This window comes from Peromyscus californicus, unplaced genomic scaffold (genome assembly GCF_007827085.1).
Source record: "Peromyscus californicus insignis strain IS unplaced genomic scaffold, ASM782708v3 Scaffold_6__1_contigs__length_162567912, whole genome shotgun sequence".
Taxonomy (NCBI): Eukaryota; Metazoa; Chordata; class Mammalia; order Rodentia; family Cricetidae; genus Peromyscus; species Peromyscus californicus.
In genome coordinates, this window is record NW_026294584.1 from 50,007,854 (window position 1) to 50,034,732 (window position 26,879).

At 42.0% G+C, this 26,879-nt stretch overlaps 1 protein-coding gene across 18 annotated transcripts in view; it reads right to left on the minus strand.

Moving 5' to 3' along the window:
• Dgki (diacylglycerol kinase iota) overlaps nucleotides 1-26,879 on the minus strand; it is a 450,953-nt gene that overhangs the window by 230,077 nt on the left and 193,997 nt on the right. For 17 of the 18 annotated variants that reach the window (XM_052721132.1, XM_052721146.1, XM_052721144.1 and 14 more), the window contains 2 exons: nucleotides 26,441-26,497; nucleotides 17,470-17,535 (listed from right to left, as the gene is read on the minus strand). In XM_052721132.1, the coding sequence (XP_052577092.1) occupies nucleotides 17,470-17,535; nucleotides 26,441-26,497 (123 nt within the window). The remainder of the gene's footprint in view (nucleotides 1-17,469; nucleotides 17,536-26,440; nucleotides 26,498-26,879) is intronic. The other variant, XM_052721138.1, reaches the window with a different exon arrangement.

Here is a 26,879-nt window from a genome sequence, read left to right on the forward strand (position 1 = left end):
GGGATATTACTGAGGGGACACAAAATCTAATGGGCTAGAAGATGAGGTGTGCAAGGCTTTTCAAAAATGATAGCAAACTACTCAATGTGTCCCAAAGAGGCCAAAATGGCTTAGCGTTGGAGACACTTGAAAAGTTCATTCAAGTCAATTTTGAGGGAGTAATAAAAGAGATAGATGGCACATGTCTTCAAAGCTTGAGCAGAAATCTGTGACACTGTCTGATCAAATGAGCAAGCGTCTAAAGAGAAAGTATGATGGAGCTAGTATAGGACAGAGCCCAGGAATTTCTCAGGCACTGGAACTCATGCTCACCCAGGCATCCAGGTGTGTCCACTGCTCATTTCACATGTGACACTGTTCATGTTTTGTCTCATCTCTTTATCAACAGTCTTTCCCCCCTTACTCTTTACTGCCACAAAATAAGCTGGAATTCTTTCAGTGTGTGCCTCCTGATCAAAGGCTTCAATGACACCTCTTTCATTGAAGAATAAGCCATCCGTCCAAGCATTTGGTACTACCCACAATCCTCCCAATCAGCTTTGGATCTCTCTCTCTCTCTCTCTCTCTCTCTCTCTCTCTCTCTCTCTCTCTCTCTCTCTCTCTCTCGTGTGTGTGTGTGTGTGTGTGTGTGTGTGTGTGTGTGTGTGTGTGTGTGTACATCTGCATGTGTTGTGGCACATGTATGTGTAAGTGCACATGCATCTGGAGGCCAGAGGTAAACATCTGGGTGTCTTCCTTAGTCACTCTCCACTTTATTTTCTGGAGCAGGGTCTCACTGAACCTGGCACTCACTGATTCAGCTGGTGTAGCTAGCAAGCTTGGCCTAGGCATCACTTCTCTCTGCCTCCCAAGAGCTGGAGTTATAACCGTCAAACTCACTCAGCTTTTATGCAGATGCTGGGGGTAAAAACTCTGGTCCTCATGGTTGCATGGCAAGCGTTTTATCTTCTTAACCATCTCCCCTACTCCATATTAATGTTTTAGCATTAATATTCCACTCTTACTATAAACTCATGTCTACCCAGTGAGATGGGTCTAATTATATTCTACACCATGCCTTGTTCTTTTAAATTTGAATGCCTGGGCCCACCTTCTTTGTTTATTCACCTAGAAAGCTATCACTACTCTATACACAGTGTCTACATTTCAAATCCATGGCAAAATCTACAAAGTCCTCCCAAATGACTCCAATGTTCATTATCTCTCCATTGGCTATGGGCTGTGTTGCCTGGGCCTCACCCCTGCCACTATTCAGTTGTCCTAAGTTACTGGTGGTTTGATATGCTCACCCATCTCCAACAGAAGCGTAAGGTCCTGAAGTAAATCACTTCATAGCTCTTGGGAACTTAGAATAGTGCTTTAAGTATCACCATGTACATATTTTGTTATTAACTAAATGAGAAAGTTGCTGTTTCCATGTCTTAACTCAGCTATGAACACAGTGCTATACAAGATTTAATATCTTACCCCAAGTTATCTGATACTATACCTCCTCACAGGACCTTCACATCAGTCAGGCAGATAACCAGCCACTACAGACACTGCAAACATGCTAGGTTTCTAAATTTCACTAATAAGTGCTCAATATTGCAATGATGTGTGAGGTATCAATAGGGTAAAATGTGTGGCATGATACCAACTGTAACCTCATTGAGATGTCTGCTAAATGTTATGACCCAGGTACCAGTCCCTCAATTCATACATATCAGACAGCTGTACATCAAACAGAAGCACAGGGATGGGAAAGCTGAGAACAGTTCTTGGATCTTCTTATTGCCTAAGTGACTTTAGGCAAATCATGGACTTCTAAGTTCTCTCTGAACCCAAAAATGGGAACAATTCAAAATCTCCAATTCATGATAAGTATCAAATGAGACAATATATTGAGAGGGTGTTATAATATGACATACACACATATGTGGGGATGTCTATAAATATATATGAAAGAGTACTTTTATTGAAAAATCCATCAGCAGGGACCTCTTCTACCTCCTCGCCAAGAAAACCTTCTTTCTAAGACTGGGTGCTACTCTACTCACTGATTCAACTTGTGTACACTCAGTTGCCTCCTCATTGTATTGCATATTAGCCTTCCAGCTTCATGAAGAAAACAGTCTATTGGGGTGCTAAAGCCAGACTGATACCCAAAACAAATAAGGTCAGTCACAACTAGGGCGCTGAGCATAATGGTTATATAGACTGTTGCTGGTCCCTGGGAATTGAGCTTCGAGATAAGCAGCTTGGTGCTTTATTTTGGATTCTATTCCAGCTGAGTCACAGAGACCATGGCTTCAGCGTTATCCAATACAAGGACATAAACAGAGCTTCTTCAGAGCTTTTATGGACCAAGTTCCCATAGACTATCTACTATGGGGAGAGTTTGGTCAGTCTCTTAAGTGTAATAAAAAAGGGCCAGATCCTAATCACTCCAGCTTAATTCTGGTCCAGATCTGCTATTATGGTACTGACAGATGCCCTGACTGAATTTTAAATGGCTCTGTGGTTTTTCAGGGCTATTTTGCTCGGCTCTATGAAAGAGGAAAGTAAGGACAAGAAGCCAGATGCTTTGGATCTAGCTGACTTCAGACTAAAAATACCAACCAAGTGACTCTGCTGGCTCTTTGGAGATTTTTTTTCCAATCTAATTGAGCCTTTGGAATAAAGTTGAAATAAGAATTACTCTGAGTGGCTTCAAAGTCTGTTGTCTCTCTCTTCTACCATGTAAGAAATGGCACTCAGCGTTACAGCCTTGGCTGAAACCAGAGAAGGGGGCTCTACATGAAATGGGCTGAAATTATTTTATTGATTTTATTTTAACTGAGGTCTGAGGTGGAAGAATCTCTTGGCTAGAGGCTAGTCCTTGTTTGATTTGATCCAATCCAAGAGTAGATATTCTACATGTGTCCAAAACTTTAAACAGCAACAACAAAGTAAGTCTCTCCAATGTCCCCCAACATGCCCAAGGCTCATAAAGTGATTAAAAAGTCCAAACCCAAGGGAATTACAAAATAAGACTTAACTGATTTGTCCCCCATTAATATTTGTCTTTGAAAAGAGAACTTCAAGTAGTTTTATTCAAATATTTCCTAAGTCTTGAAATATATATAAATATATACTCATATATTTTATGCTTACATATCTGAAATACATATTATAAATGAGGTACAAAGATCACAAAGAATGGAGGCAGAAACCGTACAGTACACCGGGAACTCTTCTAACTGTATCTCGCAGCATATAAACACCAAGTGATTTGGGACTCACTGATGGAAAAAGAAACTTTTCCATTTTAAACAAGACTTTGAGTGAGTTCTTTCAACAGAACCTCTTCTAACCAGCTGACTCTGGTCAGTGACCTAGACCTTCAAGTGAATGAGGTGCAGATTCACAAAAACCTAACTGAAAAAAAAAATTTTTTTTTTGACTAGGAAAGCACAGCATTTGTTTTAACCCATTATCCACTGCCATTTAGAATAATCTCATCCAAAGTAGAGGCTTCGATCCTTGCTTAGCAAAGCCACCAGGAACCAGCTGTTTCCCTAATATTTACAAATTACTGACATTTTCCTCCTCAACAAACTCTTCAGTCCCATTCTCCACCGACATGACATTTGTACTCTTGCCTGGCACTGTGACCCCTTGGAAATGAGGCCAGTGTGATAATTGTGTTTTCCTTGGGTGGCACAGGGTAAAAAAAAAATGTTAGTTAGCAATGGTTTCCTTTTTGTAAGACTAAAGTTCATTTATTCCTGGAGAGTTCAATTTGTCTGAACTGTCTTCATTTCTTACACTGACGTCTGTCTTGAGCAAAACTTGCTTGCTGCAAATATTTAAGATTTTAAAAGTAGAAATGTGTTCATTCATCTGAACTAGATCAGAAGGAGCAGTGAGTGCCCTTACAAATTGAATCAGAGTGAGTGGTGTTTCCCTAACTCCTGAGATTGCTTCAAAATAGTCCATTTAAGGTTACATTATAAGAAGCATCTTTGAAAGTTCCGAACTCTTCTCTATTGGGTTTAATTAAAGATGCTGCATATTTTAGGTTGATCTTATTGTCCATAAGACACTCTCATTCTGGGGCTGTGCTGAGTTACACCTGCAGACGGATATTTACCCTTCCTCAGTAGCATCTGACGTTGTTCCTTGCCAATATCACTTGCAATTAGCATATACAAATCAGAGCTGGTCAATGATCTTCTCTGATAATTTCTGGGTTTTTGTCATTCATTTGCCTGAAGATCCCTGCTACAAGCTAAAGATCATAAATTGATCCTCCTGGTGGAGAAGGGAGTGAAAAAAAAAAAACTCAGGGAGCAGAATTCTCAGTACAACCTAACACTCCGCCCACAGATATGGCCATCCGTATAGAGAAAGACTTGATTCCAGGATTCACTGACCATGCCCCATGACATTTCAGAAGGGCACAGCTCAGCCCAGGACCTTGAAACTCAGGCAGAAACCTGTAAGAATGGCTACCAGCTTGTATTTAAATGTCTGTATGGATGTATCTATCTAGTTACGATACTTGCATTTAATCTTTTATGGCCATCCTAATTTGAGGATGAAAAGTGTGTGCCTGTAAATGTGTTGACATATACGTACGTGTGTGTGTGTGTGTGTGTGTGTGTGTGTGTGTGTGTGTGTGTAGTACTTGTGTGTATGGTGTACATATGTGTTCACATGTGTGTGAGTGTAGTAAGCTGTGCCCTCCTCTATTGCTCTCTGCCTTATTTCCTTGAGTCAGGACTTCCCACGGAAGCAGAAGCACACTGTTTCACTGGCGTTCTTCTGCTGTGTTCCCCACCCCCTGCTATGATGGCTTACTAGAAAGCTCCAGATAGCATAGCACCTCTGTCTACCCTCTAGTGAGGGAGTAACTGGTGCACGAGTCCACACTCAGCCCTTTACACCGGTGTTGGGGATCTGCCCTTACATCCTCATGCTTGTGTGGCAAGTTCTCTCACCCACTAGCCTCTCCCTAGCCCATAACGAAAACATTTTCTACAGAGAGTGAGCATTCTGTTCAATAAAGACCAAGCTGTACAAAACTTTGAATGCTGGGCTTAATCCTTATCCTAGAATTCCCATGAGGTTTCTTTTTTTTTTTTTTTCTTTTGTTGTTTTTGGTTTTTCAAGGTAGGGTTTCTGTATGTAGCTCTATTTCTGAAACTCACTCTGTAGACTAGGTTGGTCTTGAACTCACAGAGATCTGCCTGTCTCTGCCTCCTGAGCACAGGGATTAAAGAAACCTCCTGGGGGCCACCACCACCTAGCCCCCAGGAGGTTTCTTAAGCATTTTCCTATCAATGCAACTGGCTACAATTATTATAATCCTCCTCCGAGGAAACTTATTTCTACCTGATTGATCCATAATTGATACATTTACCAGTAAAAGTATCATTTTATCTTGATAATATTTTTTTAAGCAGTTGGGTTCCAAGAAAGAAAGAGATTGACTAAAATAGTTTAAATTTTAAACTGTAGAGCAGGATTGATGTTAATACAGTTATCAACAAAGAAATCAGGACAGCTTGAACAGAATCATGTAACTGATAATCATGCCATCTGTATGGCTATGCAAGAAATAACTGGTTGTACTCTACCCCTAACTACCAGCTTGAAGAAAATACACTTCCACTAGCGGGACTAACTACAATTTATTTTTGTGTGAACTTGAGTGCTTTACATATATTAATTCAAGACAATTTTGACACTAATTTGAGAAGGAGACTTTTAAAATTCTCTGAAATTAGTGAGACCCTGTCTCTCCTGGATTAACAAGTTGTGTTGAGGGTAGTGAGGGTGAGTAGGAGATGCCTTTGGGAGAAATAGTCCAGCATCTAGACATCGTTTTGACTTCGTTTGGGTGTTGTACTGCATATAATCTTCCAGGAGGCATCTAAAGGTATCTTAGAAGCTGCAACTCAAAAGGCCTGGCTCCATATCTCACCGATGCCTATGAGCAGGTATTGGAGAGTGAGAGAACCTGAGTCTGGAGAGTACAGGATAAAGAGGGGCAGGACTCAAAGGTGTATAGAGCTTCTCTGTGTGGGAACATTCTTCTATAACATAGTGCATTAGTTCATAACTAATATGAAAGTAACAATGTATAACCCTAGTTATACTATACATATTAGACATGATTTTTGAACCAATAATAGATGAATTATCAGGAAACACAGAAGATAATTCTAACACCAATGCCAGAATGAGAACCTGAACAAAAATGTGATCCATGCTTTGTGCAGTAGAGATGGCTGAGTTGTAGTGATAGAGGCAGAGGCAATTGAAATTTCATAGAAACTGGCATGCTAGAGAGTCACATTGGGTACAGAAGGAAAGCCCAGTTGACTAGGATCTCTAAGAGGTCCACAGGACACAGCATTAACCAAAGCTATAACATTTATGTTGCTGAGAAAGTCACCATTGTGTCAAGAGACTCACAGACAGAACTCCTTTGAAGCTTAGTCCTGATGGGAAGAAATGCCTCACAGAGTGAGCAGTCTGATAGGAATCAGAATTACAGAATTACAAAACCATAGGAATAATGTGACAGCACTCAGCCATCAAAGTACAATGATAGACTTCTGTGGACTAATGCTTCAAAGGAGTATGGCCTAGAGAGAAAACATAACCAGTTAATATGCCCAACATGCACAGAAGCTGCAAGACTTCTGATACAAATCTCAGTCAATAGAATCAAAAGAAAGCATGGATAAAGAATCACAAAAGTAGGGAGGGGGCAAATAGTCCAATAAAGAGTCACAATATTCTGCTCTGTTCCCTGTCAAATGTCAAAGATGGAACCCATGGACTGAAGGAGTAGGGAGGATCCCTGGGCCATGGCAAGGTCCATGGTAACATTTCACTGTTTCTAACTAAGAGGACTTGTGACCTTAATGTAGGTAGTTGAAAACTGAGGAGAGAGAAGTATTCAAACAATTTGAAGAAAATTGGATAAGTGTTCAAGTTAATGAATCTATCCTTATAGGTAGGCAACACCATTGTTCTCTCACATAGATAGCAAGGGTATAAGAGGCCCAGGGTTTGTTTGTTTGTTTGTTTGTTTGTTTCATTATTATTGTTGTTTTAGAGGACACAGATTCTGGGTTCAATCTCCAGCAAAGAGAGTGAGTGAAAGGAAGGTAGGAAAGGAAGAAAATGAAGAGAAGGATGGGGGCAAGGGTAGTAGGAGGAAAGGGAAAAGAGAAGAAAAGAAAAAGAGAAGAGGAAAGTGAATGGGAGGGGGAAGAAGATGGAAAAGGAAGTCCACCCTGGACCAAGGCTGATTTGTCCACTGGTTCTGCCTGTTCTTATACATTATTATATAATAAGAAAAGACACACCTGATAACTGGCAGACCCCAGTGCTGTTTCCTGGGCCTCTTGTGAAAGGACTACCATAGCAACAATACCCAAGGGAACCTCATGAAACCCTCCCGGCCATACATAAATCAAAAGTAATAGATTCTTCAAGCACTGGTGTTAAGATGACTTCCAATGGTTGACCTCAGTTATGATAACAGTATTGTTTTTCACATTTACTTATTTTCTTCTGTGGGTGTATGTATGTTTGTGTGAGACTGGTGTGTGTGTGTGTGTGTGTGTGTGTGTGTGTGTGTGTGTGTGTGTGTGTGTAGGCAGAGGTACACACCCCTACACATTCCCACTTCATCCACCAGTTCCAGCACTACAAAAACAAGATGCTACTGAAGAAAAATGCTGAACCATCAGGAAATGAACCAGCATGCTATGATACAGCTACCAAGTTCAGGATCTTTCAGCATTTAGTATATGACATATGGCTCTTGATTTGTCAGATCAATTCTTTTCCAGACTTAAAAACTATTTGCATTCATGTGCATGGTTAGCAGTATGTTTTTCTAGGCTTAGAACTCCCTTGGGTGTTATCCAGGTACAGTGACAAGTGCCTGAACCAAAGAACACTGCCCATCACTTCTTCTGCAATATCAGTGACATCGTGTTAAAAATGGCTAAAGAGGAAATGCCAGGCACACTGAAGGTTTTAAAAAGGGAGAGAAGGTGGTCAAGCCCTCCAAACAATCACAAGAGCTCGTGTGAGTGAAGCCAAGGGGCTCAAGCATCCAAGGTATGCGGAAATATTCTCTCCAACACAAAGAGCAAATGACTGCATTTCAACATTTTTGTTCCTTCTTTGGTTTCTAGAGACAGTGTATTCCACACTCAAGACTACTGCCATGACCCGCTTAGTGGATGGTATGAAATGCTTCTAGTTTACCATGGGATTCAAACCAGGAAAGAGCTTTCCCACAAGCCCTCTCTGCAATAATGGTAGCCCTCCACTCCAGGTACTTAGAGGGATAGGAGAGGAGAGCTGATCCTTATGACACAAGAAAAATCACAACACAGATTCTAGGATTCCAAAACCAGCACATGTCCTCTGCAGGCAATGACTGGACACCTTGCAAAAGCAGCTAGTGTTGTGTGGTTGTGCAGGACTACCTGACCAGAAGTCACCAAGCTGTCATGAGCTGGGTTCTGTCATAAGGACTGTATGGGCTCTGGCATGAGCAGGACCAAGGGCATGTCTCAGAAGCCCCGTATCATCTCCTGTTACAGCAGCACGTCATTCACTACATTCACATGGATAAATATATAGAAGACTAGGCTGTCCATCTGGAAGGGCAGGGAGCATCTAAGATTGGGATGTGTGTAACTTAGTGTGTAAGTGCAGGACAAAAGTGGATTATAGCTGCCCAAGGTCTGCTCAGAGTCGTTCGGAGACACGGGTAAGAAGAACTCTTCACCATGGGCATAAATTCAGACAGAACAATTGGCTGTGCTCATCATCTAAAAAGATAGTGGCCTGACATTAAGATACATTAGGACTTACAGTGATATTGAATGGCTTGGCTAGTTGGTCAGGCGCCTAGAAAAAAGAAAGAAATCTGGAGAAGAGTAATGTGGATAGACATATGAGAGTAAAAACCATGAAGATCATTGTCTTGGATGTAAATGCCCATCAGAGGGAACTCACCTTGTAAAAACTAAAAACGCTGCTATAACTGTTAATGCCACAGCCCGCTATTACTGGCACCATTTGGTTCTAAGTGGATCACCTGCTGTAGCAGTGAGAGATGCTGTTTAGGTCCAAAAGTGTGGGCTTCCTCTCATCAAAAATGAGCTAGCTACTGTCACTGCTGAATGTCACTTGCCAGCGAAAGACACCAAATCTGAGTACCCACCATGGCATCAACTCTCAAACTGAAAAACCAGTTACTTAGTAGAAAAATGATGCTGCTGAAGTCCTTCGTAGAAAGGGCATCAACTCACCTGGCTTGGAAACAACACACCTACGGCATTGGCACCTGGCATGCCTGTGCCAGGCCAGCACACTGTACCAGTCCAGAGAAAACACTTCAGAAGCGAGAATGTGACCAGGAGATACACTGGTCCTGTCATGTCACATCCAAGCCAGAAGCCCCTCAATTGAAACTAAATGCAACAGAGGTTGAGAAGGATACCCTACAAGCACCAGGCTCACAAAGTCCACGACCACTTCCCAGAGCAGCGCTGCCCTGCATACACCTTCTCCCACTGTCCCACTTTGGGAATTTGTCATTCTCACACTAATAACTGTGGGTTCTAAGAATCTGAGGTCCATAATGAGACATAACTGCAAGGTTTCAAACCCTGAACTATCACTGCCTCTATTCATTCAGGATTTGTGTGTCAAGAGACCAGCAGGCACAGAAAGGTGTCACTGCTGAGAGTAATTGAACTTCATTATTGGGAGGAAGGTAGTTGCTATAACAATGGAGACTTGAAGACTACACCTAGTACCTGGGGAATCCTTTTTAACTTTGAACATTTTTCATCATAAATAGAAAATTACAGAAGGCAAGACCTGGCTGGGATCAGACCACCCAAGGGAAGGGACACTGTTCCCAGACACACATCAGGCAGGCCATCTACACCAGAAGGACTAGTTAAGAGTGAGGTAAATTTCAGTGGCTTCTTATCAGCACTGGACTAATTCATATCAAAATGGAGTGCTGTTTTACTATAAATGCCTCTAGCCAGCAGAAACTGATACATAATTAGGAATTGCTAAGACCTACACCTAGACTTTTACCAAAATAATTGACCAATATTTCCTGGCCAACATCCTAGCCCTCTTGGACATTCATTTAGACTTATCCAACTTGTTTAAACAAATTCAGGTATGTGTTTGAAGTAGTTTTCCCTAAGTTCCATTTACAAGAAGAACCTGGATTCCTGCTTCTCAATTAGCTACTCGGTGTACAGTTCTCTACTGGCATAGGAAAATTAAGCAACAGCTTTATTGCTGTAGAGACTGGTTTAAAAATACATGAGGGAAGTTCCCTTCAACAAGTTAATTTATCTCATGTATGATTTCTTAGCATATTTTATCACACCTTTTTCTTTTTCAGTACTAGGAGGGAACCAAGTCTTCAAGCATGCTAAGAAAGCCACCTTTCATTGAGTGCCAGCATACAGTTTATTTTTTTAAGTTGTATACCTTTTTATTTTATGGGTAAGAGTGCTTGCCCGCCTGCATGCATATACGCCATGTTTGTGTCTGGTGCCCACAGGGGTAGAAGACACTGGATCTCTGGGAAGTTGAGTTACAGAAGCTGCCATGCAGGTGCTGGGAACTGAACCTGTGTTCTCTGAAAGAGCAAGGGCTGTTAACAACTGAACTGTATCTCCAGCCCCACATTGCTCTATTTTTAACTGAGGGGGACTTTTCATGGCATCACTGTCTGAAGTGCCTGACGCTCTTTAGCTCTACACCAAGGCAGGGTAGGAAGTATGTTCCTAAGAAATTAGATCAAGAAAAGTGACTTGATGTTCTAGGGACCCTTTCCTCCTACTGGGTTGTCTCATCCAGCCTTAATAGAAGAGGAGGTGTCTAGTCTTACTGCAACTTGATATGCTATGGTTGGCTGATAGACATGGGAGGCCTGCCCTTTTCTAAAGAGAAAGGAGGAGGAGTGGATAGGGAGAGAGGTTTAAGGCAGGGACTAGGAAGAGAGGAGGAAGGGAGGGAGGGGGAATGTGATTGGACTGAGGAAAAAAATTAATTAATTAACTAATAAAAAATTATTCTAAAACATCCACAACATAAAATTAAACCAAAGTTTAAAAAAAAAAAAAAAAAGGAAAGAAAAGTGACTTGGAAAGGTGGTGAGCATCCAAGACGATAAGCATGTCTTCCACAGGTGGCTCCTTCCAAAAGCAGAGCCGTGGTTAATGGTGACTGAAAAGCTGCTGTGGTGGCCTGGGGAGCCAGCGGACTAACCCAGGATGTCCCGGGGATGTGCACAGTGCAGCTGGTAACGGTCAGCTTGGTGGTATCAGAACTTCTCTTCATTCTCCAGGTAATCTTGTTCATTTGCTGGCTGCTCCTATGCTCCAGCCCCTTTTCCTCTCAGCTAACGTATTCCTACCTTCTTTCCTCTCCCTGAAAATCAGGGATTTGACATGTTTGGGATATTTAATCACTCCCTTCTCCTTTCTCTTAAATATCCTCTCCTTTCCTTTCCCTCCAATTCTTATTTCCATTTCTGCCACTCTGTGGACTTCTAGGTGTGTGGTTACTTTTCCCAGTGTTTTAACTAACTGCCTGGCAATCAACGTAAGGAGGGGAGGGTTTACTGGGGCTCACAGTTCCGGTCTATCATGGCAGAGAAGGCATGAGGGCAGGAAGGAGCCTGGGGCAGCTGGGAAGCAGAGAGGAGGGGAAGAGAGAGAGAGAAAGAAGGAGAGGGGGAGGGGAAGAGGGAGAGGGAGAGGGAGAGAGGGAGAGGGAGAGGGAGGGAGACAAGAGCTGGTGCTCAGCTCACTTTCCCCCTTTTATCCACCCCAGGACTGGAGCCTATGGAATAGTGCTGCAAGCATCCAGGGTGGAGCTTTCTTTTTGGAAATACCTCACAGTCACACTCACAGTTGTGTTTCCATGGTGATTCTTAATCTTGTCAAGCTCACAATCAAGGTTAAGCACCACAGAGGTCTGGTAAGAACAACAGTGTTTGTAAATATGTTATGTATCTTATATGCAGACACGTGTGTAGATGCATATATACATATATATATATATATATATGGATTTTTAAGATTCTCAAGACTGCATATTTTATCAACTTAAAGAGCAAAAAGTTACCTATTTCTTCTTCTGATACATATTAAATTGTTTTTATTGTTATTTGGATATAGTTTGCAATCAATTTTTCTTGTACATAGGGGAAATAATTCTTATCAATTAATATCTGAGTCTCATATTCATATATCTTGGACACCCAGAAGACTTTACAGGCATTTTCTCATAATATTTTTGTGCCTTTGAATGAGAGGGAAATGCAAATACTTCAAAAGTTTCTCAATGAACTTTTTTTTGTTTGCTTCCTAATTACTGTATTTGAAGTGGTCATTTTATGAAAATCTTTTTACTTGAGAAGTATCACATTGCATCTTGATAAGACTCAGAAGGGCAGAGCACACAGAGAATGTGCTGAGATCAGGATCATGAAAGGTTAGAAATCAAAATTGAAGATTTATTACCAGGCTTATGCCTAGCGTCAGATTCTGGGGAACAAAGACAGAGAAAAAGAAGGGGGTTATGATGCACAGCCTCTAAAGGAAGGAAGTGGAAAGGGGACTTTTGTCTCAGGACCATCTGCCTTGGGATCAGATGAGCCACAACAGATGGGAAGCTGCTATTGGCTGAGACATCAGGAAGGATTTCCAGTCTGGCCAGGCCCTGCATTTTTGGACTCCGTTCCACACATGTGACTGGAGTTCACCTACACCAACAGCCCCAGTGGCAGCTACCAGAAGGGAATGCAAGTGTGGGTAACTGCTGAAGAGAGAGCAAAGGATTCTGGGATAATTGTGGTACTTCATGTGCTGTGTCCATGAGGAAACTGACAGGTCAAAGACAGAGGAAGAGGAGCAAGCTCAAAATGGCTCTGCAGGTGCATCCAAAGGATGCATTCACCGGAGGACTCCAGCAAAACCCTGAGCATCTTGTCTCCTTATTTTTAATGCTTTTGTGATGCAAATAAAATGCAAAAGGCTATAGGTTTTAAATATATAACTGGATGAGCTTGGAGATAAGCAGATACCTGTGAAACCAGATCCACAAACTGTGCCAATAACATATTCATGGCCTCCAAAAGCTTTCTCCCACCTGCTTTATTTTCAGAAATAAGAAAGTTTACATAAAGGCTGGGGGTGTAGCTTAGTAGGACAATGGCTGGCTAGCAGTTCTGAAGGCCCAGGTTCAATTCCAAGCACCATAAAAAGCAAGGAAGGAAGGAAGAAAGGAAGGAGGGAGAAAGGGAGGGAGGGAGGGAGGGAAAACAGGCGTGAGAAAGAGGGAGGAAGTAAGCCAGTTTACATAAGATCAACCCTCTTAGCAAAATGCCATGTATCCAACACAACACTGTTGACTCTAGGGACCCTACTACACAGTAGATCTCTAGGACTTACTGGTCTTGCATGACTGAAACTTTGTACCCTTTGACTGCAACCTCCAACTCCTCCTCCCTGCACGAACCCACATGAGATTACACTAAGTGAAATAATCAGAGGGCAAGGAGAAGTGAAATAATCAGAGGGCGAGAAGGACACCATGACACCACCTCTAGGCTGCGCCGAATGTGTGAAGAGTGAAATGACGGCCGTCTCCATCATCTCTCGCTCTCAGCTACAGATGGGAGAATAACAGCCAGGCTTCTAACAGTTCTCTTGGAAGGGGCACTCGGAGAGCTCAGACAGCTTACATGGCCTGGTTCCTCCTCCATGACTGCCCCACAGCTAGTGGTGAAAAGCCACTCTGTTATCACAGGACGAACACACAGGCAGGCGAAGAACAGACTCTGCCGAAGCAGCGCACACAGGCTCAGCCAGGCACTTCCATACCTCACCCAAAGCCAGCAGTGCATGCAAGTTGATTCTGGTGCACACACATCTTCAGATCACTATAGAAGGGGTCTTTCGTTTCTTTAATGGAACATCCCCCAGTGTTCCAGGGGAGTATTTGCCATTATTTCTCAACCTATAATCCCTTTCACTATGCTGTCTCAATTGTACCCCCCACAGAATGGTTTTTAATTACCTTCTCATTTATCTATTACAAAAGCTATTATTATATACTTTAAGCGTGTATTTTTACATACTACTCCTCATTCATCTTAAGTTACTTTTTTTAAAAAACAATATCCATTACAATCAAAGAGTTAGATTTCACCTTTTCCTGTTATAGATACTTAACTATTTGAAATGTATACATGCAAAAGTGTATGTTTCATGAACAAATAATTCATACTGATATGTCCTGTCTAGTTAGGGGACTGAAAAGCATCAGAACTCCAGACCCAGGTTTCATGAAGTATCATGGTATGAAAAACTGCCTCCAAGATTTGATGTCTGGGGACTAGCAAGATGGCTCGGTGGGGTCAGTTCCTGGCACCCACATCGGTGCTAACAGCTGCCTGTAACTGCAGTTTCAGGGAATGTGAGTGATACCCTCTTCTGGCCTCTGTGAGTGGGTACTTCATGCATGTGGTGCACAGACATATGTGTAGGCAAAACATCTATATACATAAAATATAAATAATATTTTAAATGCTATAAAGTGTGCTTAATACTTCAAAAATATTAAATATCCAAAATTCAACTTATGAATTTTAAAAAGCAGCTGCTTTGTTTTTGCAACATTTTTATGTTCCCAGACAAAGAAATGAAAGATATGTTTTCAAATTGTAATTGACAAACAAGTTTCTACAGTTACACTGACTAGTAAGTAGGTTTTAATGCCTGGTATCCTGAAAGAATGGAGGGTCCAGTCAGCCAAAATCATTACTATACTTTTCCTCTGCAGTTTGACATTTTAAAGAACTTTTGACAACTAATTACTGAGTGCATTTGGGTTGAATGAACACAGTGAATTATCGTGATGAATTATTAGTTACAAGCAGACTTAGCATGTATCCTGGCTTTTACCATGGATTGCAGATCCTATATCCCATGGTACAAAGTTGGCCTTTATGGACTGGCCTTGACCTCTAGTTTGCATTGGCTCTGGCCATTATTGACTGGAAGCAAATGGGGATATGTACGTCCCTCTCTGGCAGGACATCTCAGCTGGCGAATCACGTGATCCTCACAGGCTCTGGTCTCTTTGGGTCCCCTGTCAGCAGTCATCTTTGTGACCCCCACCACACCATTTTAAATATTTTCTTTATGCATCAAAGCCTCATCGGACTGGATGACTTGAGTGTGAGTGTCTCCTCTCTTTCCTGACTCCCCTCTGCCTTGCTGATGACACAGAATACAAAGGACAATGTAAAACTATGCACAATGGTTCTACACTTGGTAGGTTGGCGTCCAGCTCATGTTAAAGAATCACGCAATTGCATCAAGGACTCTCTCACGAGATAGTCAATAAGAGTCACATGTGCACAACCAAATGCACAGTCAAGCCTCAAGAGAACACCACTCCAAATATTTATTTTATTGTTGAATTAAAAAGCAGAAATTAAAACCATCGATAACTCACTGACATTCCTTTAAAATCCCCAAAGTTTACAAACCACCAAAAAACACACATAAAATTATATACACATAAAGAAGTTTTCCTAAGTGAAGTACTTATTTTTTAATTCTATTCCAATGAGCAAGTTACAGAGTTATGGAACACACACTCGCTCCTCTGCTCTCCTCTGAGAGCGCTCTCTCTCTCTCTCTCTCTCTCTCTCTCTCTCTCTCTCTCTCTCTCTCTCTCTCTCTCTCTCGTGTGTGTGTGCGTGTGTGTGTGTGTGAGAGAGAGAGAGAGAGAGAGAGAGAGAGAGAGAGAAAGAAAGAGAGCGCGCGCGTGCACGCGCACACACATGTGTCTGCCTGTGTATACGGGAGAGGCTGGGTAGGGTTTAGAATCTAAGAAAGTGTCAGACTGGGCAACAGTGCTAACAGAAGTTACATAAAGCACCTGGACTTGATGTGACTTTGCAATCTCTTCCTCTGTAAATGGAAGCCGAGTCATTAGCTGGCCTCCAGTCTAGGGTAGAAGCTGGGATCCAGTGAAGGTTATTTATTATCCAACAAAGAGGCATATATCTAAAAGCACCCATCTCATAACTGCTTGAGTCTAAGAATTTATAGGCAACAGGAATATAAATGCAGGAGATGAGTATAACAGCACTATTTTTATGGGAACATTGTGTGATGAGCCAGGACGTGTCCACTGACACCCATGGTGTTCAGCAAGCTGTGAGCACTTGTGGATGCTGCTTAAGAGCAAGGGCCAGGGAAGGAGGCAAGGCCACAGCATCATAGGTTACAGAGTCCAGCACTTCCCCACCAGCTGACTAAGCCACCGTAAAAGGAGGCTACAAAGAAGGTACAATATGGCTGCAGGGAATATTCCTCACAAGAGACATTGTGTTTATGGGTTCTCATTTGATGAAATTCATCCAACTCTATTATGGCCTGAACTGCTAAGTGGTGTGACGTACAGAGTTCTCCAAGATGGTGATTTTTTCCCAAACAAAGGAAAGTATTTACCGGGGTGTCACCACAATGACATCCTTGCCTCCAAAACTAGCTACCCTGCCATCAGCCTCTTCTTCCACATCCTCTCTCTGTTCTCACAAATTACATTGCTCTCTGCAAAAGCAGAACTCCCCTTGACTGCCCATCTGCTTCTTATTGACAGCATTCAGTAGAATCCATGCTGAGTGCTACAGTGTCGTCACCCCAGCAGACCACAGCATCTGTAAAGTCAGCCGTTGTACACTGGGAAAAGCTATGTCTCAAATAAGTCAAGGTCAGCACAGTGGAGAATGTACAGCATCTACGGCATTAGTCACACTGCCCACCACCCTTGCCGCACCTCACTCTGCCAAGCATCACTGAGTCCTGGGGGGCAAGGGGTGAACAGAAACACCACTGAAGAAAGCACCTTTTACCAGAGACTGGACAGTGTCTCAAGAAAGCAACACTTTTCTAGCTTCAGACCATGTGGTATTCTAGACAGTTCTGCGTCATGTTATGCATCATGATATATACATGTCCACACTCATGAATCAGCTCAATCGCCCTCTTTTTTAATTTTATTCTTTGATATTGCTGATCAAATGAAAAGGATGGGCCAGTAACCTTCATGAAGGACTTTAACAAAATAGGCAAACTTCCTTTTCAAAATTCAACGGGTCCTTTCATCAATGTAGCCATCTCTCTGGGGGGAAAAAAAACAATCATAATTTCCTTTTATTTAGATTATCATTGATTGCAGAGACATCTAGAAGAACTGAAAAGGAGACCTGGAAAAAGAAGGCCTACCAGGAAAAAGAAAAAAAAAGATGCAGGGGACGTCACATTTAGAGACAGGGCTCATCTACCTTGGGAGTTTGCCAAGGCCTGAGGAACCTGCTGTGGTGGCCGTGGGTGGCTGGGCCCTTACCTTACCACACTGCTTACATTTTCCCTCCTGCCGCCGCCTGTGGACCCAGTGATGACGCACAAAGTTCTGCAAGAAAACAGAGAAAAGTGAATACGTTTTCATTTGCAGTCCCCAGCATTCATTGTTTGATGTTTTGGATTATAGATTTCTATGCTATAATCCAAACCGAGAGAAGCACAGAAGTAAACATGTGTAGGTGTGACTTATTCAACAATAAACATGAATACACTCAGAACAAATGAAGTTCCTTCTCCACTCCCAGCAATCTTCTGCACTGTGCATTCTGCTCAGCACCTCCTCCAGCCTTGTCTTTCCAGTGCCCAGGACAGAACAGACGGCACTCGATGCACTTTCTTACTAGAAAAGTCCATGCAGATCTGTGAGTGGGGGGAAGGATCTCCAGCTGGGAGGTAGCTGTGGCTCATAAAAGAAAAACCCAAAGAGTGGTGAAAAGTTGAAGGGAAAAAGCTGATGGGATTATCTCCAATTGGACTGAACAAGTGCACATGAAATGCTTCATATGGCGGATGTGCCACACAATACTAAACCTTATAGCCACAAGGAATTTCCAAGATCATATTCTCAGACACATCTCCCAATATAGGACACTGATTTGAGACACTGTCACTAGATAAAGTGAAGGAAGAGAAACGTTAAAGAAAAGAGATGTCAAAGAGGATTGGCGTATGGATGACAGCTGTTCATACACCAACCTTGGTCACCTTGAACTAGACCAGCTTTTAAGGCTGATTCTTATCATAAACTTAGGAAAGTATTTTTCATCCCAAGTAGATGATCATCACTGGGGTAGACTCAAGTAATTCAATCTCCGCTAGCTGTCAGAGTGCATAGCAATAGGGAGTGTCATCTACAGCACTAAAGGTAAAGAGGAGCCTTGGTGCACATCATCCCTCATACATCAACAATATAAAGTGCTTCCTTTCCTCTGACTCCTGTCCTTTCCTGAGAAAACACACGTTGCCTCTTAGAGAATTTAGCCACAAACCATATTCTCCCTTTAATAGTACCTTTAACGTATGTTGCCAGCACATTGCCTATTACATACCATAGGCACTGTTCTACATGGAAACAAAGAAAGCAGATCAGTCTAGAGCCACACCACCTTGAACATGCATCATGGAAGAAGCTAAGCAGAGTTGGGGCTGGTCAATACTTGGATGGGAGAATGAAGGGATTGAAGGAAGGGAGAGAGGGAAGGAGATAAGGAGGGAGGGAGGAAAGAAGGGAGCAGAAGAAGATGATAAGAGAGATGGGGGAGGGAAGAGGAAGGGGGGAGGAACAGAAGGAGGAAGGTTGGTTGGTTGTGTCAAGGCATGAAATTCCAGGCATGAAATGACAAGAAGACTTCCTCCAACAAACATTAGCACTTTTAATACTGAAATATCACCTCTATTGCTCTTTTATGTCAAATCAATTTAAAATAAAGTAAAATATGGTCCCTGGAGGGGTAACAGTCTTTTGATGATAGTAAGATCTAGAAACAGGATAATCCCAAGAACCAGTATGATTTTCATCTTGCTTTTCCTACTGCCCCCATTCAGTAAAACAAAAACACAATTTCACACTGTTCTCAGAAAGAAGATAATAAGAATAGCTAACCCCAACTAAGCAGTCTTTCACACTTTTAATGATATTTTATATATAGTAATTGTTTTAATCTTCATAAGAATAATAATGGATAGAGATACTTCTCAGTAGGAATGTACCAGAAAAGTTCCAGAGCTGTTAAAATACTGAAATGTCTTAATTTGGGTCATTAAATTGTAGTCTAGTGTCCTTACAACTCCCTGCCTCCTCTTCTGCTGTTATAACAACTGCTGCCACACCTCTTTCAGCCCTGGAAACCATGCCTACCTCCTCATTAGTAAGCAATTAGAATGCAATTGCCTGAGTTAGCTAGTATCAGGATCCTCTTCCAGTGAGAGCACCTCAGGTTACCTGAACAATACTAATGGTTTTCCCTGAAGAAGTTCAGAGGACTGGGCTGGCACAGGCGACATCAGATGCCTGTGTAAGCTTCAACACCCACATGGACAATGGCTGTCTGTGGTTGTCAAAACAGCAACTACAAGAACATTCAGGGCTTCTGGTGTTTATCCCATCAGTTCAATGCAAACCCTACACTAAGTGGGAATGAAGGTCCCGGGCCACCTAGCTGCTCATTTGGCAGGTGACATTGATGCTGAGCTCTCAGTCTCTTCTAGAAATCAGTACCTGCTTACGAAGAAGGATTGGGAAGAACAGGAGTCTCTACCAACTTCAGTATGTTCCAACTCACTACTGTAGAGCCCCCATCCCCAAAGATCTAATTTTACTTACGTATAGAGAGGTTACTTAAAATGTAAGCATAAAAGCAAAATTCCTACTCTCGCTGACTGGGAGCAGGCTCTCCTCCCACTGGGCCTCCATCTCTCTTCTCTGAAAGATTAGATTCACTACTTCCTCATGACACCCCAATAAACAATTGCAATGACAGTCAGGTGTGGAAATGTTGAATACATAAAAACGTCAAATAATAATTAAAAGGCATAGAAACATTTAATATAATAGCTGTTAGTTTAGCAAAAACTGAAGGAAAATGAACACTGTCACTGATGTTAAGAGAAATTCTGTACTTGGTGAGATTACAAGTCACTCAGTGACTATCAATTTAAGAAGAGAAATGTTGGGAGAATTGGATGCAATTATCTATGAGATATCACAACTGACTCATGGGATCATTTAGCTAGTGACAGCTCCATTCAAAAGATTAAACCAATAATTCCCACAAATCAACAGTGACTTAGAAATGAGGTGGCTCACTTGATCATTTGTACCACAACACAGACCATTTGGCAAGCAGATTTTTTTTCAAGACAGTGTTTCTCTGTGTAGTTTTGGTGCCTGTCCTGGATCTGGCTCTGTATACCAGGCTGGCCTCAAACTCACAGAGATTCACCTGGCTCTGCCTCCCGAGTGCTGGGACTAAAGGAGTGTGCCACCACCATCTGGCTGGCGAGCAGATTTATGGCATCCCAAAGTTCAGTCCATTTATGATATAAAAAACCCAACTTTATGGAAAATGTTTATATGAACTTATGTGACTCTACCATTCAATATCATTAAGATTACCCTTCCAAAGAGTACAGTACAGAGGAAACTGAAGACATGAAGGCCCAGATAAAGGAACTGATTAAACTTATCCAAACTGCTGTTGCAGGAGAAGCTGACAATGTTCTTTAGCTGTATAATTTGAGATGTCACACATCCTTGTGCTTAGAGTTCTTCTTAGGCCTAATACAAATTTATTCTGCAACTTAAGCATCATTGAAACTAAGTAAATAATCAATAAATGTTTATTGAGTTGAATAGAACCCTAAACCTTATTTATTTGACAATTAAACCAGGTGGTTACCACTTGGGAGAAGGAGGACCATCAGCTGTCTTCACCAACAAGGAAAGAAAAGCCATTAGCATCAAATCTCTACTGTTTTCTAACCCTTTCTGCTCAGGGACCTTCAATTTTCATACCATTTTCTTCTGACTGTTATTCATATCTCCTAAATCACTAGACCAAAATCAGATTCTTCATACTTTTTTCTTTAGATGATTATCCAGAGCTCCTGAATTGTTGGGCTGAAATTAGATTTTTCACACTGTGTTCTTTTGATTGTAATTCATATATCTTACATTGGTGGACTGGTATTAGACTTGAGATCCTTACACTGCATACGTGACTGTCAATAGATTGTTGTTAGGAAGGCAACGAAAGTTTATAAAACAATATCACAGTTTCTGAATTATTTATATACCACTTCAAGCACTGGGCAGGGAAAAAGCTATTACTTATAGGTGTTAAAACATCAGTGATACATTATTTCAAGGCTCATAAGAAAAGCATAATATAGTTGTTCAGTTACTTTCAAATGCCCAATTCAATTCAAGATATTGTTCACTGAATACTTGAAAAAATTCTTAGAAATCATAATCCAATCCATAGATCATGAGAAAGAAACCTGACCTCACAAAAGCACAACATAGAAGGAGTCCACAAATACTCTTTAAGAAACTTCCTTACAAAGGTAGGACTTGGTAACCAGCAGTCTTGAGTCTCCAGACTCTCACCAATTAGTAGGAAAATAGTGGCGGTGGATTTGAGCCAAGGTCAAACTAATTCTAACAGGAATACTCTTTCATTTACATTGAATGATCAACTTAAAGTCCCTTCATTAAGAGACTTGAGTGAGTCATGGTCACAAGTTTCATCTTCAGAAGCCCTTCATCAACCAAGAGTTCTAATTAATTTTGCAAGAAATGGATCTTCTTACAAATGCATCGAGGCAGCACATACTCATTGATCTTGGTCCATCTATGTCCTGGCACAATTATTTTGGGACAAATTCCATGCATAATCCCTAAGGTTTACACTAATGGAGAGAGATACTGTCAGACAAGTCAATGACAATGAGCATAAATAATTATGACATACAGCATGACCTGAATGAACAGGACAAAGTATTTAGCAAAACAGGAATAAGCTCTCTCTTCCCAGGGGTCAACAAAGAAGAGCACTACAGTGGGCTAATGGGTTACCCCAAAATATTCATATGTTGACATTCTAAACCCATAATCATGGCCAGGAAAGGAGACCTTTGCAACCTACTTGGGTCACGGGGAATGGAGCCCTCATCATAGGGTTAGTGCCTTATAAAAAGGTCCCCAGGGACCCTTTGCTTTCTTTCTTCCATGCAAGGACACAAAAAGGCAGTAGTCTGATACCTGCAAGAATGTTTTCACCAGCACCACACCATGCTGGCACTCTGATCTTGGACTTTCCAGCCACTAAAGCTGTTAAAAAAAAAAAAAAACAGCCTCATTGCTGATAATGAAATGGTCAATGGTATTTGGTTATAGCAACCAGGACTGACTTGGACAACCTCTAAGGATATGATGTTTGAGCTGAAAATATAAGAAGCTAAACGATCTGAAATATTGGCATGGAAGACTGAAGTATCCAAGAGTGGGGAATACCTTGTCACATGCCTCTGGAACTTAGAGAATGTCCCTTTGGCAGCTGGAAAGGGCTGAGACATATGCAAGGTCAGATTACACAGGTCTTTCAAAAGAAAGAAATCAGTGGGAAATGTCCCGGTCTGACTGTTAGTAAAAAAAATGACCATGCTCCTTAAATCACGGGTACATTGGAGAAAGTAACTGGAAAATCATGGAAAAGCTACTGCAGTCCTTGGGATGGGAAACATCCACACCTTAGTCGAAGTTGTTAATAGCAGACATGCAGGGAAATGGATGGATCTGGAATACATTTATAAATAAAACTGACAAATGAATTTGAGGTTAAAAGTACTAGAGAGTAAGAATCAATATGACACTCCCCCAGTGTCTACAATTGAACAGATCACTTTGTAGGGTAAAAATCGATTGGGAAAAAAGTTTTATGGTCACGATAATAGTTTGGGTTTTGATCTATTGTATTTCAGATGACCATAACATATTCAACGGACATGTCAAATGGAATTTCAAGAATGTAAACTGGAAATAAATGTAATGGCAGCTGTCAGCTATCCTAAGGACAGTGGACAGAGGCTAGAGAATACAGATAAACCCAGGGGGCCCTGCAGAGATGCAGAGGCTGGGGGAGGGGCACTGAAAGCAGACAGAGATGGCCAAGGAAGGGGAAAAGTCCAAAAGAGACGAAAGGGTGCTGCTGGGAGTCAAGAAGAATGGACTGTGTGAATGTTCTGAACATTTTTGAGAGCTTGGATAAGAACAGAAAAATACCTCCTGGATTTTCTATGATCATTAGCTACAGTGACAGTTTCAGAAAATGGACTGAGTAAACTAGACAAGAGCAGGTTAATGTGCTAGAAGATGACATACTAAACATAATCCATCCAGATAACAGTTTCTGGAAACTTAACCATGAACACAGAACTGAAGAGCAGAGCAGCCACTAAGACACAGTTGGTAGGTAAAGAATGCTAGTGTTCTTTTTTTTGAATTTCAGTTGGAAACTGTTACAACACACATTTGCTGCTGGAAATACTCTAGACGGGGCAGGTAGGGGTCAAAAGGCAGGAAAGGAAGAGAGATCAAGTCCTTGACAAGACTTTCATAGGAGGTCCAGTTTTAGAGCAAAGGAGTATTACAGTTGATGAAAACCATTTTTTGAGACTTGCAACAGAGACATTTTACATACAGTTATAACTGAGAGAGAGGCAGAGAGAAAGGCAGAGAGAAGGCAGGAAACCGATGGCAGACATAAACATCCCTTGGTTGGAAATTGAGTACCTCCAACTTAAGAACACAAAAAATGCCCCTGCAACCTTCATAAGGAAGACATCTTCATTTGAGCTGTCACTGAGCGACCTTTTAGCCAGCACTGCAGTTCATCAGGACAGCACCAAAGGCAGAACACCACCACCATGTTTCTACACGTCCCTCACCCCGTGTTGCCACATTGGACAAACCGTGAGAAAAACCAACTCATGGAAGGGTTCAATTCTCCTCTCCTCACCACTACCACCTCCAACCTCCCCATCTCCCCTCTCACCCTGCTGTGTCTCAGTCCTCTTGTTTTCATTATAATGAAACATTATTCTTATTTTTACCATTTTCTTGTTTTTGAGACATCATCTCACATATTGTCCAGACTAGCCTCAAACTCCTACACTCAAGGAATCTTCCTATCTCAGCCTCCTAGATATCTGACATCAAAAGTGTTCCCCACCTTGTCTGGCCTATACAATGTCTTTCTTTCTTCACTGTGTTTCATATGGTTGTGAACTCCTCTGTGCTCACACAGGTTCTACCCCTGCTCTATGCATTTTTCTAGTCTCACAGTACAAGTAAGCCTCTGTATGTGGTGGCCACTCACAGATAGCTTACTGTTCTTCTTTACAAAACACACCCACATAGGTATGTACTGGACAAATCCATCTGGGGGCAAAGTGGACACCTGAGTCTTGATGCTTTTACAAGTAAAGCCATCAGATGTCCAGTGCATTCTCAGACCAGCCTCATCCTCAGGTCATCTTCCAAAACCTAATCAGTTTTGCTCAACCAAAGCCTGACTTATTCTAGGGACCACTGCCTTCACATCCCAAAGCCATCCTTTACTAAATCCTGCCAATCTGTCTCCTTTAAACTCATCTCCTTGTAGCATGTTTCACTTAGCTCAGACGCAATCATTTCTTAACCAGTCTATAGCAAAAGCTGCTCAGATTGTCTCCAAGCCCCCAATAGTATCAGCCCTGAACTACAGGATGTTCCCTCCACATGGCAGTCAGCATAATATAGTCTGCTTAAACAGAGTAATACCCATTTCCAAATCCCTGATGACTTCTAGCCTGGCTTCCAGAGACTGCCATTGTCTACCTCTTACTCATCTCTCAAGTCCTGCATGTTACTAACATCTCTCATCTATCCTGTGTGCTGCTGTGGTTTCTGTCTAGAAAGCTGTCACTTTGTGTCTATCACATCTCACCCCTTGCCCTAGATAGCTCCTGAAAGAACCAGCCAGTGCCCATGTCTTCCAGGAAGCCCTTCATCTGACCAATTTGCCCCTCTCTATTACACAGGGCTGATTTGAGGAGTACATTGGCTGGGAAGGTTTCCAAGGGGTAAATCTCTAAGTGGATCTGAAACTGCTCTCACTAGGAATGTAAATAAAATGGAGAAATCACACTTATCAAGAACCTGTTCTTGGTGCATGGACTGGCTTTTTGGAGCCTGGGGCCTATGCTGGGACACTTTGTTCAGCCTTGGTGTAGGGAGGAGGAGATTGGACCTGCCTCGGCTGAGTCTACCAGGCTGGGCTGACTCCCCAGGGGAGACCTTGCCTTGGAGGAGGTGGGAATGGGGGGTACACTGGGGGGAGGGCCGGGGTGGGAGGAGGGAGCGCAGGAGAATCCATGGCTGATATGTGAAATTAAGTTATTTATAAAATAAAAATATATAAAAAGAAAAGTTCTTCAAAAATGCCAGCAATAAATATTTGGCAAATATAAAGAATATGCACATTAAAAAAAAGAATTCTTATTCTTAAAGAGAAAACATAAGCCTCTGGTGCTTGGGGGACAGTGGACAGCACCAGAGCATACCACACTGCCTTCTAAGGAAAATGGGTTGTGTAACTTGAAAGCTTTTGTTTTGTGGATTAGAAAGTACAATTTGGAGCTTGGTTCTAGACTATCTAGAATAATACAGGGACATAAAGACACACACACACATACACACATACACACACACACACACACACACACACACACACACACACACACCTCGCTTTCTCTGAATTGTGGTAGCTGTCTCCTCCACACAAAAGCAGTAAAAGCAGCCCTATCTCCATGCTGCTTCCTCCCCTCACACTCCCATAATCAAACAAACTGCTCTCCATCCCAGTCTATCCTCACAGTGACCTGACTATAAGGAGATGTTCGAGCACTGAACCTAACTTCCTCCTATAATGACTGTGTGTATTGCTTCACAGGTCAAGAGAGCAGCGGAAGCAGAACTGGCAAGCTGCCCTGGGTCACACAGCATTAAGGCTGGCTCTGGAAACAGCAGTCCAACTCCAGCATGCACACAGCAGACCAGTGACTGTGCTGTGCCTCACCCCCAGAAGAGCTTAGACCCACCCCAAAAGAAAAATTGGCCGTAAGACAAGGACAGGATTTTGTTTCCTTACCCCTTGAGTTCTACCATTCCCCTATCCCCACTTTTCTGTCCCATTCATTAAGACCTCGGCTCCTGCGCACACGCCAGTGGCTGGATGAAGTGCAGTGTGCTGGAGGGACTTGGAGAGTCCTTGTACTTACTGGCATATCAGGAAGAAACTGCTGTTTATAAGGAAGGAAGAAAGAACTCATTTGTCAACCTCGGGTGAATCCCTGGGGGTTCTCTGTACCCATGAGAGTTCAAGGTGGTTTTTGAAACAACTCACAAAACTCACTTCTCTTGGTGATCTGGAGCCTCCTTCCCGAAATGTTGGTTTACATCTGAAATTAATCTGTCATTTGAAAGGAAAAGCATGTTATGTTAGTGATAAGCGTCAGGTTGAACAGAATTACAAAAACAAGCAATAGCGGTAGACATCGAGACTATAAAACAAAACCCACAGAGAATAAGCAATCTATTTGAGTCTATTCCTCATCTCCTGAAAGCATCTCCCTAGATAATCCACAATGGTGCAGAGTGATTTCACACCTCCAGCCAGCGTTCCTGTGTTCTTATTGATGAAATCTAACTTTGAACAAAACTGCTCTTAGTCCATGAATTTAAGAGCTCAGAGCCAAAGGTAAAGCATGTGGCTGCTGAATCCATCGGTTGCGTTAGATTTTTAAAGTGGAAAATGTAAACCTGAGAAGTCCTAACGGCTGTGATAACTATTT